This window comes from Orycteropus afer, unplaced genomic scaffold (assembly GCF_000298275.1).
Source record: "Orycteropus afer afer isolate SDZICR_OR568_19922 unplaced genomic scaffold, OryAfe1.0 scaffold00294, whole genome shotgun sequence".
NCBI classification, from domain to species: domain Eukaryota; kingdom Metazoa; phylum Chordata; class Mammalia; order Tubulidentata; family Orycteropodidae; genus Orycteropus; species Orycteropus afer.
The window spans coordinates 2219668-2232471 of record NW_006921881.1 but is presented as its reverse complement, the minus strand read 5'-3'; the positions used below and the strand labels follow the sequence as shown (position 1 = coordinate 2232471).

Genomic DNA, 12804 nt, shown 5'->3' with positions numbered 1-12804 from the left:
TTCTGAATTTCTCATAAGCTTCCAGTGCTGAGAGGCTGAGGGTGCTGGCTTAGGGACCATACCAGGCCTAGGAGGGCCAAAGAACAGTAAGGATAGAGGGCACTGGGCTCCTAGATGGAAAGGGGACTGGGCTAACCTGGTCCAGGCTTATCGTATTCTTAATTCTATCATACTCTTAACAAGCAGTTGCCTAATCTTCCCAGGAACATCTTTACTTTTAAAAAATCTAAAGAACTTTAGATTATTTTACATATATAATTTTATATAAATGCATGGTATCATTTATTACAGACTTTTAGAAAAACAGTACCACCAGTCCATCTTTTCCCTTTCTGTTTTTCCCTCTTAACCCTCACACTAATTTATAGTAGTCTATTACGTGTCTTCTCTCTAGACATTTATACAAGTAAATATACAAAACAGAGGTTTATTATTCTTTGTTTTCAAAAGATGGGATCATTTTATTCATGCTTTTGTATCTTGCTTTTAGTATTCAACAGTCATACAAGGAAATCCCGCCAAGTCAGAGATTTATCGCTGAATTGTTATTTTCATAGCTGTGTAACAGTCCATGAATCTGTTTTCATTGACTGAGTTTTCCAGAAGTAGAACACCAGGCTTGGCACAAATGGTTAATGCAGTCAGCTGCTAACTGAAAGGGTTGCGGTTCAAGACCACCCACAAGTGCCTTGGAAGAAAGGCCTGGTGATCTACTGCCAAAATAGTAGTCATCACAAAGCCTATGGAATGCATTTTTACTTTGACATGTAGGATCACCAATGAGTTGGGTTTGACTCGATGGCAACTGTATTTTTTTTTGACATATATTCTTACCTTCTGGTGCTTATCCCACCCCCTTTGGGTTTGGTCATTAGAAGGAGGAATAGTGGGTTGAAGAGGATGAATGTTTTAAATAAATAGATATTATTAGATTGCTTTTCAAATAGATGACAGCATTCTACATTTCTGCCATCAAGCATAGTAGTTCCCCTTCGTCACGCTATACCACCTATAGGTATTACAGCCTTAAAAAGTATTTTGCCCATCTGAGGTATAAAATAAGGAGCTCTGGTGGTATAGTGGTTAAGGCATTTGGCTGCTAACCAAAAGGTTGATGGTTCAAACCCACCAGTTGCTCCATGAAAGAAAGATGAGGCAGTCAGTCTGCTTCTGTAAAGATTCACAGCCTTGGAAACCCATTGGGGGTTGTTCTGAGTTGGAGTCGACTCGATAGCAGTGAGTTTGGTTTTGAGTTTGAATGTATAAAATAATCTCACTCATTTGTATTTCCCTGACTCTAGTGAACTGGAGTATTTAAAAATAAAATGTTTGTTGGTGAGTTGGCTTTGCTCTTCTGTGAACTTACCTATTCAAATCCTTTGGTTTTTTCTTTTGGGTTGCTTACATGTTTGGGCAATCCTACTTCCGTAGTGATACTGCCTCAGAAACCCAAGGAGGGGTCGCTATGAGTAGGGGCCAACTCGACAGCAAATAACAACAACAACAACAACAACATGTTTTTCTGGTCAATTTGTAAGAACCCTTAGTTTATTATAATAATGAACCTTTTGTCAGCTGTGTTATAACCTTTTCTTTTTTTCAGATCTGTTGTTTGTTTGAAGCCCTTGTTTATGGGGCATTTTTCTTTATACCAAACAAACAAAAGAAAAAAAAAAACCCAGAAAACAAACTGCCATCGAGTCGATTCTGACTCACAGCAACCCCCATTGGGTTTCCAAGGTGGTACATCTGGATGGAAGTAGATTGCCCAGTCTTCCTTCTGAGGAATGGCTGGTGGGTTTGAACCACCAGCCTTCTGATTAGCAGTCAAATGCCTTAGGCACTACGCCACCAGAGCTCCCTACAAGGTGCCTAGGAAGATTAAATTTTGGATTCTATTTAAGAGAGAACCATTCTAAAAGTACAACTGATGCTGTTAAGTAATCACCACTGTTGTCATAGCAGCCCATTCTGTCTTTATTGCTGTTGCCTGTGACCCACTCTCCCTGACTGTCCCATAACTGACCCTACCACCCACTTTGTCCCCTGCAGAAATGCTGCCCCCACCTCCTTAGGCCCCAAGGATCAGAAGCTATGGGGCCTGGGGCCCTGTCATCTCTACTGCTGCTGTTGCTGCTCTTGGTAGCAGCCGGAGATGCTGACATGAAGGGGCATTTTGACCCTGGTAAGGAGCCTAGATCTTGGGTCTCTGAGTGACAGGGGTTGGGAGGCAAGTAGCTGGGAGCCTTGACTATCCATATGCCTGTGTCCACCCAGCCAAGTGCCGCTATGCCCTGGGCATGCAGGACCGTACCATCCCAGACAGTGACATCTCTGCCTCTAGCTCCTGGTCAGACTCCACTGCTGCCCGCCATAGCAGGTAACTGGCACACCTGGGCTGCCCCAGATGGAGGTCCTGGGGCCTCTACTTGCTTTTCCAACCCCTCTGCCCAAGGTAAAAAGCTTTTGAGAGGCCCTATACCACTGAAATCCTTGCAGTCCTGGATGCTTTGAATACTACAGAGGGAGGCCAAGAGAGGACCAGATGTTCGGGTGACCACCTTCCCCCTTGCAGGCTGGAGAGTAGTGATGGGGATGGGGCATGGTGCCCAGCATTGCCGGTGTTTCCCAAGGAGGAGGAGTACCTGCAGGTGGATCTGCGGCGCCTGCACCTGGTGGCTCTGGTGGGCACTCAGGGACGACATGCTGGGGGCCTGGGCAAGGAGTTCTCCCCCAGCTACCGGCTGCGTTACTCCCGGGATGGCCACCGCTGGATGGACTGGAGGGACCGCTGGGGTCAGGAGGTGAGACTGCAGAGGTAGAGCCTAGGGAAGGCTGGGTCTCCTCTCTTCTCCAGCTACTTTAAACAGTGATGACTCTCCAATTTATACCAATTCCAGCCCAAGCCTCTCCCCTAAGTGCCATCCAGTGTTGCAAGTCTGACCACTTTTTGGACCTCGCTACCTCAGACTTACTATTAACTTCCCAAGTTGAACTTGATTCCCATCATCCTAAACCTGCTTCTCCTCCAGCATTCTCCAGCTTAGGAAATAATAACACCATTTGCCCAGTTGCTCAGGCCATAAAACTAAGGTTGTATCCCCAACTCCACTTTTTCTCTCACCTACCACTTGCAAAGCATCAGCAAGGCCTACCTCCACTTTATTTCCTGAATCCAACCAGTTCTCACCACTTCCACCTCTACAGCCCTTGGCTAGATGATGGCGGTTGTCTCCATACTGCCTTGTCTCTCTTAAGTCAGATCTCCATCAAGAAGCTATGGTGTGGCACCTTGCTCAGAGCCCTCCACTGGCTTTCCATCTGTCAGAACAGAAGCTAAGCTTACAGGATGCTTGGCTCGACCTGGCTCTTGCCTACCACTCTTCTTCCTCTCTTTCTTGCTCCTCCCTGACCCCACTGGTATTCTTGCTGTTTCTGGAACATGCCAGGGTTCTTTTCCTACTGCCTGGGACATTTTCACTTACGTTCTCGTTCTTGGAAGGCCCCTCCCCAAATGGGCACAGGCTCCCCTCCTTCCATTGAATCTTCCCCTACATGTTATCTACTCAGACAGCCTCTTCTGACCATCCACCTTCCCCCTGCTTTGCCCACTCCTTTGCTTCTTCACAGCTGTTTCTCCTACTAGAAGCTAAGTCCTGTGAGGTGCCTGATCACCAGACGGACATGCCTAGCATAGAGAGGGGCTCAGTCAAGGTCTGTTGAATGAACAGAGAGGGAATGGGGTTAAGGGGAGGGATCAGGTAGAATGAACTGCTTAATAGGGATGAGCAACTTTGAGACCAATGGATGAAGCCAGGCCAGGAGAGAGGAGAGGCTGACACTGATGTGATGAGGATGCTGTCAGGGCTGGAGGGGTGTGAGAGCCTGGTTGTGCCTCACAGCCCTGTCTGCTCAGTGCTGTCCTTCATAGTCTCTGTGGTTGCTTTGACCTGGGCCAGGGCGCAGCTAGAGACTGGGAAGTTAGATCCCACCCTGTTTCCTGGTCCATAGGTGATCTCAGGGAACGAAGACCCTGGGGGAGTGGTGCTGAAGGACCTTGGCCCCCCTATGGTAGCCCGACTGGTTCGCTTCTACCCTCGCGCTGACCGGGTCATGAGTGTCTGCCTGAGGGTAGAGCTCTACGGCTGCCTTTGGAGTGGTGAGTTGTTCAGCCCCCTGAGAATCTTGTTCTGGGAACAAAGGGGTGGGGCGAGAAGGACGTAAAGACCGTCTTTCTCCTGTTGCGAAGCACTCCAAGGTGAAGGGGTGATCAACATGGCCTCCTCATGTCAGCTTGTGGGGGTGAGGAGGGGGTCTGCAGTCCACCCAGGCTGATGCAGGGTGGGGGCTGGAGGCGTTGCTCCCCTAACACCCTCCTCCCACCCTGCCCAGATGGACTCCTGTCTTACACAGCCCCTGTGGGGCAGACCATGTACCTCTCTGAGGCCGTGCACCTCAACGATTCCACCTATGATGGACACACTGTTGGCGGGTGAGAGGAGTGGACCCTGAAGGACATGGGCCTGGGTGGGAGGGAGTCGGAGCGAGAATGGGGATGGTGTGAGCAACGAGATGGACAAACTGGGGAGAGGGAAGGACTAGGTGGGGCCTCAAGGGACAGAACCAGGAGTGGCAGGTGGCAGGCAGGGCCACCACTAGCCCATATGACACCTTTGTGCAAATTAGAAAAAAGTACCCCTTCCCTAAGACACTTATATTTGTTGGAAATTGCCATGCTAGGTATCTACATCGTAGATTGAATGGAGCCCCTTAGAGATGGTGCAACCTGCAGAGGACCCACAATGGACCTGGGGATAGGGAAGCAGGGGCAGGAAATTGGGGCAGGAGGTGGGGAGCTGGGCCAGGCCATCTTGTGTGTGTGGTAGGAGGAGGCGGAGTACCTGGCAAGGTGACTTCCTCTCCTCTTTTTTGCTTTTCTCGTGGCCAGGCTGCAGTATGGAGGTCTGGGCCAGCTGGCAGACGGTGTGGTGGGGCTGGATGACTTTAGGAAGAGCCAGGAACTACGCGTCTGGCCGGGATATGACTATGTGGGATGGAGCAACCACAGCTTCCCCAGTGGTTTTGTGGAGATGGAGTTTGAATTTGACAGGCTGAGGGCCTTCCAGGCCATGCAGGTGAGTGAGCTGATTTTTCAGAGGTAGGCTCTGAGGCCAAATAGGGGCCCATTTGGCATTCCTGGTCTTGACCCTGTGTCCATCCTACCTGCCCCTCAGGTCCACTGCAACAACATGCACACTCTGGGAGCCCGCCTGCCTGGCGGGGTGGAATGTCGCTTCAAGCGGGGCCCTGCCATGGCCTGGGAGGGGGAGCCTATGCGCCATGCCCTCGGGGGAAGCCTGGGGGACCCCAGAGCTCGGGCTGTCTCAGTGCCCCTGGGGGGCCGTGTGGCCCGCTTTCTGCAGTGCCGTTTCCTCTTTGCGGGGCCTTGGCTACTCTTCAGTGAGATCGCCTTTATTTCTGGTAAGTCTCCAGTTATACCCAATCCCAATCCCCGGAAATACTAGTTGATAGGGTCTCCATCTGCCAACCTCATATGCTCCAAATCCACACCTGGCACCATTTCTACCCATCACCCATACGACTTCCCAACCAAAAACACCTGATGTAATTTGAACCCTTCCATTCCCCATCCTTTATCTCTTGTCTTTCCTTTATGTGCCCCTCACTCATGACTGATACTGAGCCAGGATGACGGTACTTGCTGAAATACTGAAATATTTCTGCATTCATTTGGGAAACAGCCTTTTCTCTAAGCTTCTTGATACTTCAGGACACACCCCCTGTGTTCCCCTAGGAGCCCTTAGACCTTCCACAATCCAGCATTATGGGGTTAACATTTGGCATAGCAAGGGGCCTTTGGGAGTTTGTTCCCATCACTTCTGGTTGTCTGGTGCCTGACTGGTCAGTTACTCTGTTAACAAGGTCTCATTGCAAGTATGCCTGGCTTTCCTCTCCCTACCTGACTCCCTTGTTTCCCCTCTTCCTTCACTCCAGATGTTGTGAATGACTCATCTCCAGCTCTGGGGGGCACCTTCCCACCAGCTCCCTGGTGGCCAGCAGGCCCACCTCCCACCAACTTCAGCAGCTTGGGTGAGCAGCCTTTGTGCCTCCTTTGGGCATCATCTCCTGGGTCTGTGGACCCCACTCCACCATTCCTCCCTGGGCCTTCCTTCTCAAGCTGGGTAGAGAGCCTCCTGTGGCTCTGACTTTTCTGCGTCATCAGATATGGAGCCCAGGGGGCAGCAGCCTGTGGCCAAAGCTGAGGGGAGCCCTACTGCCATCCTCATTGGCTGCCTGGTGGCCATCATCCTGCTGCTATTGCTCATCATCGCCCTCATGCTCTGGAGGTTGCACTGGCGCCGGCTCCTCAGCAAGGTGGGCAGAGCCGACGAGGGGCTAGGGGGCCAGCAGTGGTTGGGGCAGCCTGGTGAGGGCAGCATGTGGGTGTGGAGAGTGAGGCCAGGGTGAGGCCATCATGTGTCTGGACTCCTGTATCAGTCAAGTCCAGCATGGAACACAGGGCCTAGGCAAATTAGGATCATTAGAGGAGGTTTAGCAGAGAACACGTACAAAGGAGTGGGAAGGGTATGTGGAAATCACAAGGAGTAGCGCAATACCCAGGGCTAGTCACTGCAGAGCTGTGAGCAACCCTGAGTCTACCAGGTGAGAGGAGGGCCAGCTACCAGAACCATGGAGAGGGTACCTTGAGAGGGGCTATGGGCTTTGGTGCAGGGATGTGGCTAGCCTGAGTTCATCCCCTAGGGAGCAGCCAGGAACTTCACTATCTACCTTCCTTCCAAACTCCTGATGGGGCTTCTCTCTGGCCAAACCCAACCAGAATCCTTTTGGGTCCAGGTCGTACTCATCAGCCTCTTGGGCTTGAAGCAGGGTGGAGAAGAGCTGAGAGTGGAGGGAGAGGAGTAAACAGAAGTCTGGTACACCCGAAACCCATGCCTTCTGGCTGACAGTGCAGTGGTCGTGATACATGTTAAGGCGGATCATTACAAACTGACCAGATTTACTTGGAATGCTAAACTATTGTGGGGTATCGGACAAGTTACTTAAATGCTCTTGAGCCTTAGTTTCTTTGCCTGTGAAATGGACTTAATAGTAGTTACTACAGGACTGTTGGGAGGACTAAAGGAGAGACTATGGGTACAGCATTTAACACTGTGCTGGGAATGCTAAGCAGTAGTTGCAGTTAATGTTTCCCATCCCCCATAAAAAGGCCGAACGTCGGGTGTTAGAAGAGGAGCTGACAGTTCATCTCTCTGTCCCTGGGGACACCATCCTCATCAACAACCGCCCAGGCCCTCGAGAGCCACCCCCTTACCAGGAGCCTCGGCCTCGTGGGAATCCACCCCACTCTGCTCCCAGTGCCCCAAATGGCTCTGGTAAGACCTGCCTTCATCCAGTCCCACCTCTGTCCTCTCTGTCTGCCTGTTTTCTTATTGTATGCCTTTCCTTCTCCTTTCCTAATCCCTTCTTTTCCTGTCCTCCTGAGTTTCAACTCATTTTCCTGTTTCTGTGTCCCTGGTCACCCTCTATATCAGTCCATGTCCCTGCCATATAATCTCCCTCAAGAATTTCTCATGTATTATCCATACTCCTCAGCAGTCTCATCTTGTCTGTGTCCCATATACATCTCTTCATCTTTACTACTCTCATTGTGTCTCCCTGGTCCCTTTCCTTTCTCCTGGACTTGTCATGTTCATTCCATCCATCCATCACTCATCCATACATATACATATATATTTGTTCTCTATCATCCATCCATCATCTACCACACACTTATGTCCATCCTTCGTCCACTCAACCATCCAGCTGTCCTCTATTTTCTGTCCATCCCTCTGTTCATTTTCCACACAGCTGTCCATCACTCTTTATGTCCCGGTTGTCCTATCAGCCTTGGTCTTGCCCTATTCTGGATCTCCTTGTCTGTCTAGCCTTGAGTCTCATCCCTTCCCCGTGTCTCCCCCCTCCTTCTCCCGACAGCGTTGCTGCTCTCCAATCCGGCCTACCGCCTCCTTCTGGCCACTTACGCCCGTCCCCCTCGAGGCCCGGGCCCCCCCACTCCCGCCTGGGCCAAACCCACCAACACCCAGGGTAAGCCCCTCTGCCCCGGGCTCCATCTGGCTCTTCAGACCACCACCGGGCATATTCCCTCCTTTCTTGGCTAGAGCCTCTTCTGCTCTCCTGAGCTCCCAAGGAGGAAGCTCTTGTGCCCTTAGCTCTCTGCTGCTGCTTGCTCCTTTTTAAGGCCTCTCTCTTGAGCCTAGGAATAGAAAGCTTACTGGTTTTAGGAATAGAAAGCTTACTGGTTTTCAGCTCTGTACACCTCCTTCTCTTCCACCCCATCTCTTCAGCTCTCCAGAGCCAGAGAGGAGGTTGCTCTAGTGGCCCCAGGCTCTCTTGTAACCCCTCCTTTCTGTCTCTCTAGAGCTGAGAGGAGGAGGGCCTCTCACCCTGGCATTTGTCCCCTCCCCCTGCGTGTCCTTTCTCTGCAGTCCCAGAGGTGAAGGCTCCCGCCCCTGCCCTGTCTGCTGCTCCTCTCCCTGATGTTGCCTTCTCGTTGTTTCCCCAGGCCAAAAGGGGACAGCTCTGCTTCCTTTCCTTCTGTCTGTAGACTCCATGTTGTGGTGGCTGTGAGGAACTGTTCTCCTCTCTTCCTCTCTGTGTGCCTGTCTTTGCTTGTCTCTGAGCTCGGTGTGTCGGGACGGGGGGGGCTTGGGTAGAAAGAGGCAAGCTGAAAGCAGGGGATACAAGAGCTAAGTGAAGGGGAAGGAGTGGATGGGACAAAGGTTCAGAATATAGAGGGTGACTGGATGGTTGGAACCATCCTTCTTCTGATGGTAGGTAGAGGAATTCTTTTTCCAGCTAAGACTTAATTCATGGTCTCTTGGGCTATGGAAGTTCTATAGAGAATAAGATTTAATGACACTAATTGCTCAGCCATTCCCATTGCCCTGAAACCATTCTCTGGGAACAGCTAACCCTCATGCCATGCCAGCATCTTCTCTCTGGTTTGAAGGTGGTGGGTAGAATACCAAGGAAGATACAGAATAGACCCAGTCTCTCACCAAATAGGAGACATGGGGCCTCTGGGATGCTGGGGTATGGAGCACCAGCTCTCTCAGGGGCTGCCACACTATTCTTAATGCCTTGTCTTCTCTTCTTTTCCTTTACCCGCCAGCCTGCAATGGGGACTATATGGAGCCCGAGAAGCCAACTGCACCTCTTTTGCCCCCTCCTCCCCAGAACAGCGTCCCCCATTATGCCGAGGCTGACATTGTCACCCTGCAGGGTGTCACTGGGGGCAACACCTATGCTGTGCCTGCACTGCCCCCAGGGGCAGTTGGGGATGGGCCCCCCAGAGTGGATTTCCCTCGATCACGGCTCCGCTTCAAGGAGAAGCTTGGCGAGGGCCAGTTTGGGGAGGTAAGAAGGATACTGGGCCAGCCACTTATAGCATCTGACCCGATCTGGGGCTCTGATGCCATGCCTGCATGTCCCCCTTGGCCAGGATCCTCAGTTGTCTGTGACCATGTTATCCTGTTAACCCTGTGGCTGCCTAGCAAAAGACCTTCTTTTCCCAGGTGCACCTGTGTGAGGTAGAGAACCCTCAAGATCTGGTCAGTCTTGATTTCCCCCTTAATGTGCGCAAGGGACACCCCTTGCTGGTAGCTGTCAAAATCCTACGGCCAGATGCCACCAAGAATGCCAGGTGAGAAGTAGGCCTGGTGTCTGGAAGAATGAGAGGGGAGGCCTTGAAAAGTGAAACAACCCAGAGAGAAATAAGGTAGAGACTAACAGAGGGGTAGTGACTGGGGAAGTAGGCCCCATTTGGAGGAGGTGGTTTAGATCTCAGGCCATCTTATCACCAGTGAATCAAACATGTAAGCATGTGTGCTGGGGGTTGGGGTGGCAGGAGAAAGGTTCCTGTCACCCCCTTGGCCTCCCTCTCCACCTCTTCCTGCTTCTCCAGGAATGATTTCCTGAAGGAGGTGAAGATCATGTCACGGCTAAAGGACCCCAACATCATCCGGCTCCTGGGTGTGTGTGTGCAGGATGACCCCCTCTGCATGATTACTGATTACATGGAGAATGGCGACCTGAACCAGTTCCTCAGTGCCCACCAGCTAGAGGACAAGGCAGCTGAGGGGGCTCCAGGGGATGAGGAGGCTGCCCAGGGGCCCACCATAAGGTAACCCACCTACCCAAGGTTGGGGCCCCCCTTGATTGCCCCCACGGAGATCTGCTCTGCTGCCCTTGCCCAGCCTGGAGAGAAAGGGGACTGTGTGGTGGGGAGGCAGACAGAGTTTCCAGGAGGGGCCTGGGATGAGGAGCATAAGACCATATTAATCTAGGCACTTGAGGGACAGAAAGGCTGCAGATTACTATGGTGGGGTTGGTGAAGGGTCTAGGACGCTGTCATGAATTTCTCTTCTGTCCTTCCCTCCCCTTACTCCCTCTGAGTCCAGACTAGGGCACATAATGAGAGGTAGCTCCCTAGGGTTGGATGAACTAAAGAGAGCTAATGTATGCAGGAGCCTACCATCTGGCCTCAACAGAAGGGTGGGTCATGTCCATGTCCCGTCCCTGGGTTTGGGGAGTCGGCTCTGCTTCCTCTCCTAGATGGGAATCTGTAAAGAGGGAAGGAGCTGCCCCCACAATGACCCTCTGTCATCACTCCTTACTCAGCTACCCGATGCTGTTGCATGTGGCAGCCCAGATTGCCTCGGGCATGCGCTATCTGGCCACACTCAACTTTGTGCATCGGGACTTGGCCACGAGGAACTGCCTAGTTGGGGAAAATTTCACTATCAAAATCGCCGACTTTGGCATGAGCCGGAACCTCTATGCTGGGGACTATTACCGTGTGCAGGGCCGGGCAGTGCTGCCCATCCGATGGATGGCCTGGGAGTGTATCCTCATGGTGAGCACCAGAGGGAGGCAGAGTGGGTGGGTGGACCCTGGCTTTCTGGAGAGAACACTGGCTGTCCCCCACAGTGTGGGGTCACTTTCAGTCACTCACCTTCTCAGGACTGCAGTTTCCTTGTCTATAAAATAGGGTTTGGCCCATGTTCTGTAAGGTTCTTTCTGACTTAAGGGATTGGTCCAAGAGTCAAGATTGAGTGTAGGGGCATGAAGTCAGGGTGCAGAGAGCAAGAGGGATAGGGGGAGAGGAAGCCACAGATAGAAGGTGGTGGAAGGGGAGATAGGGGGTAGGAATCAGATAAAGGGAGGTGGGACAGAGAGGAATGATGGCAAGAAGGAAGAGGTGGGCCAGGGCCAAGGAGAGAGCACCAGAGTATAGAGGAAGGTGGAGGCCTAGGGACAGGGGGCAGGCTTGTTGGGAAAGGTGGGCCAGCTAAGGGGAGGAGATCCTGGAGTGGGGAGAGGTGGGGCTGGGATGAAGGGCTGACTGGCTGGAGCTCCTGTTGGGAGAGGGAGGAGTGTCTTCAGGTCCTGATCCCTTCTCTGCCTTTGTTGCCCTGTTCATGCACCAGGGGAAATTCACGACTGCAAGTGACGTGTGGGCCTTTGGGGTGACCCTGTGGGAGGTGCTGATGCTCTGCCGGGCCCAGCCCTTTGGGCAGCTCACAGATGAGCAAGTCATCGAAAATGCAGGGGAGTTCTTCAGGGACCAAGGCCGGCAGGTCAGAAGGGAGGGGTGGAGAGGTGGGCCAGGGAGCCTGGGAGGGGCAAAGCCTACTAGCTTGGGGACTATAAAAGCAACTGTCCTCTATCTCTCGCCCATCCTGCCACCATGCAGGTATACCTGTCCCGGCCCCCTGCCTGCCCACAGAGCCTGTACGAGCTGATGCTGCGCTGCTGGAGCCGGGAGCCCGAGCAGAGACCCCCATTTTCCCAGCTGCATCGGTTCCTGGCAGAGGATGCACTCAACACAGTGTGAATCCCAGCAACTGGCTGCCCTGCCCTCAGAGAGGATACAGGGGAAGCAAAAAGAGACAATGACACTCCTACTCCATGCCCCCTCCCATCACCTCTGAATCCTGTGACCACAGGTGGACTAGGCCTGCCCAGGGAGTGATGCCTTCCCTGCTCGGACATGCCACCATACCCCTCCCTGTTCCTACTCCCATCTCCACTCCTAGAAGCCCCTGCCACCCACCCAGCTGGCCCTGTGGATGGGATCCTCTCTGACCTCTTCCAGCCATCCCTTAGGGCACAGTGGGGGCAAAGACAGGGCAGACACTGGACATGGCCCATTGGGACACCTGGGCCCCACTGGACAACACTGGTTCCTGGAGAGATGCTGTGGCCACCCCCCCAGCTTCTCTCTCTTTCCTGTCACACACTGGACATCACTGGCTGAGAATTTGGGGGGTGAGGAGGACAAGAAGGGGAGAGCCATTCCCTGATGCCCACTCCTGGAACTGTCCTCAGCTGTGGCTTCTCCCACCTCCTTCCCCTGAAACACTGGACCTGGGGGTGATTGCTGCCCCCACACCCATCATCCCCACTTCCCTCCTGCCATTTTGTAGCTAGTACTTCCCTAAGTCTGTACGTTTCTGTGGAATAAATACTGAGATTGGGGGGAAAGAGGGAGCAATGGCCTGTGGCCCTGGGTTTGGACATCTCTATTGTAGCTACCACATTGGTTTTTCTATAGTCACTTATAGAGAGGGGGTTTGTACATTTTCTGGGGGAGAGACACAGATTTTTACACTAATATATGGACCTAGCTTGAGGCAATTTTAATCCCCTGCTCTAGGCAGGTAATAATAAAGGTTGAGTTTTCCACAGCTGTGAGTTGGG

General features: G+C 52.3%; 1 protein-coding gene across 1 annotated transcript; it reads left to right on the top strand.

Moving 5' to 3' along the window:
* The first annotated feature begins 2094 nt into the window (after window positions 1-2094).
* On the top strand, window positions 2095-11938 carry DDR1 (discoidin domain receptor tyrosine kinase 1). Its single transcript, XM_007951388.2, has 17 exons — window positions 2095-2185; window positions 2278-2380; window positions 2576-2804; window positions 4012-4159; window positions 4393-4492; window positions 4949-5135; window positions 5235-5481; window positions 6016-6111; window positions 6245-6396; window positions 7250-7415; window positions 8017-8127; window positions 9215-9459; window positions 9618-9745; window positions 10007-10225; window positions 10723-10957; window positions 11532-11681; window positions 11798-11938. The coding sequence occupies exons 1-17, from the start codon at window positions 2095-2097 to the stop codon at window positions 11936-11938; spliced, it is 2748 nt and encodes a 915-aa protein (XP_007949579.1).
* The last annotated feature ends 866 nt before the right edge of the window (window positions 11939-12804 follow it).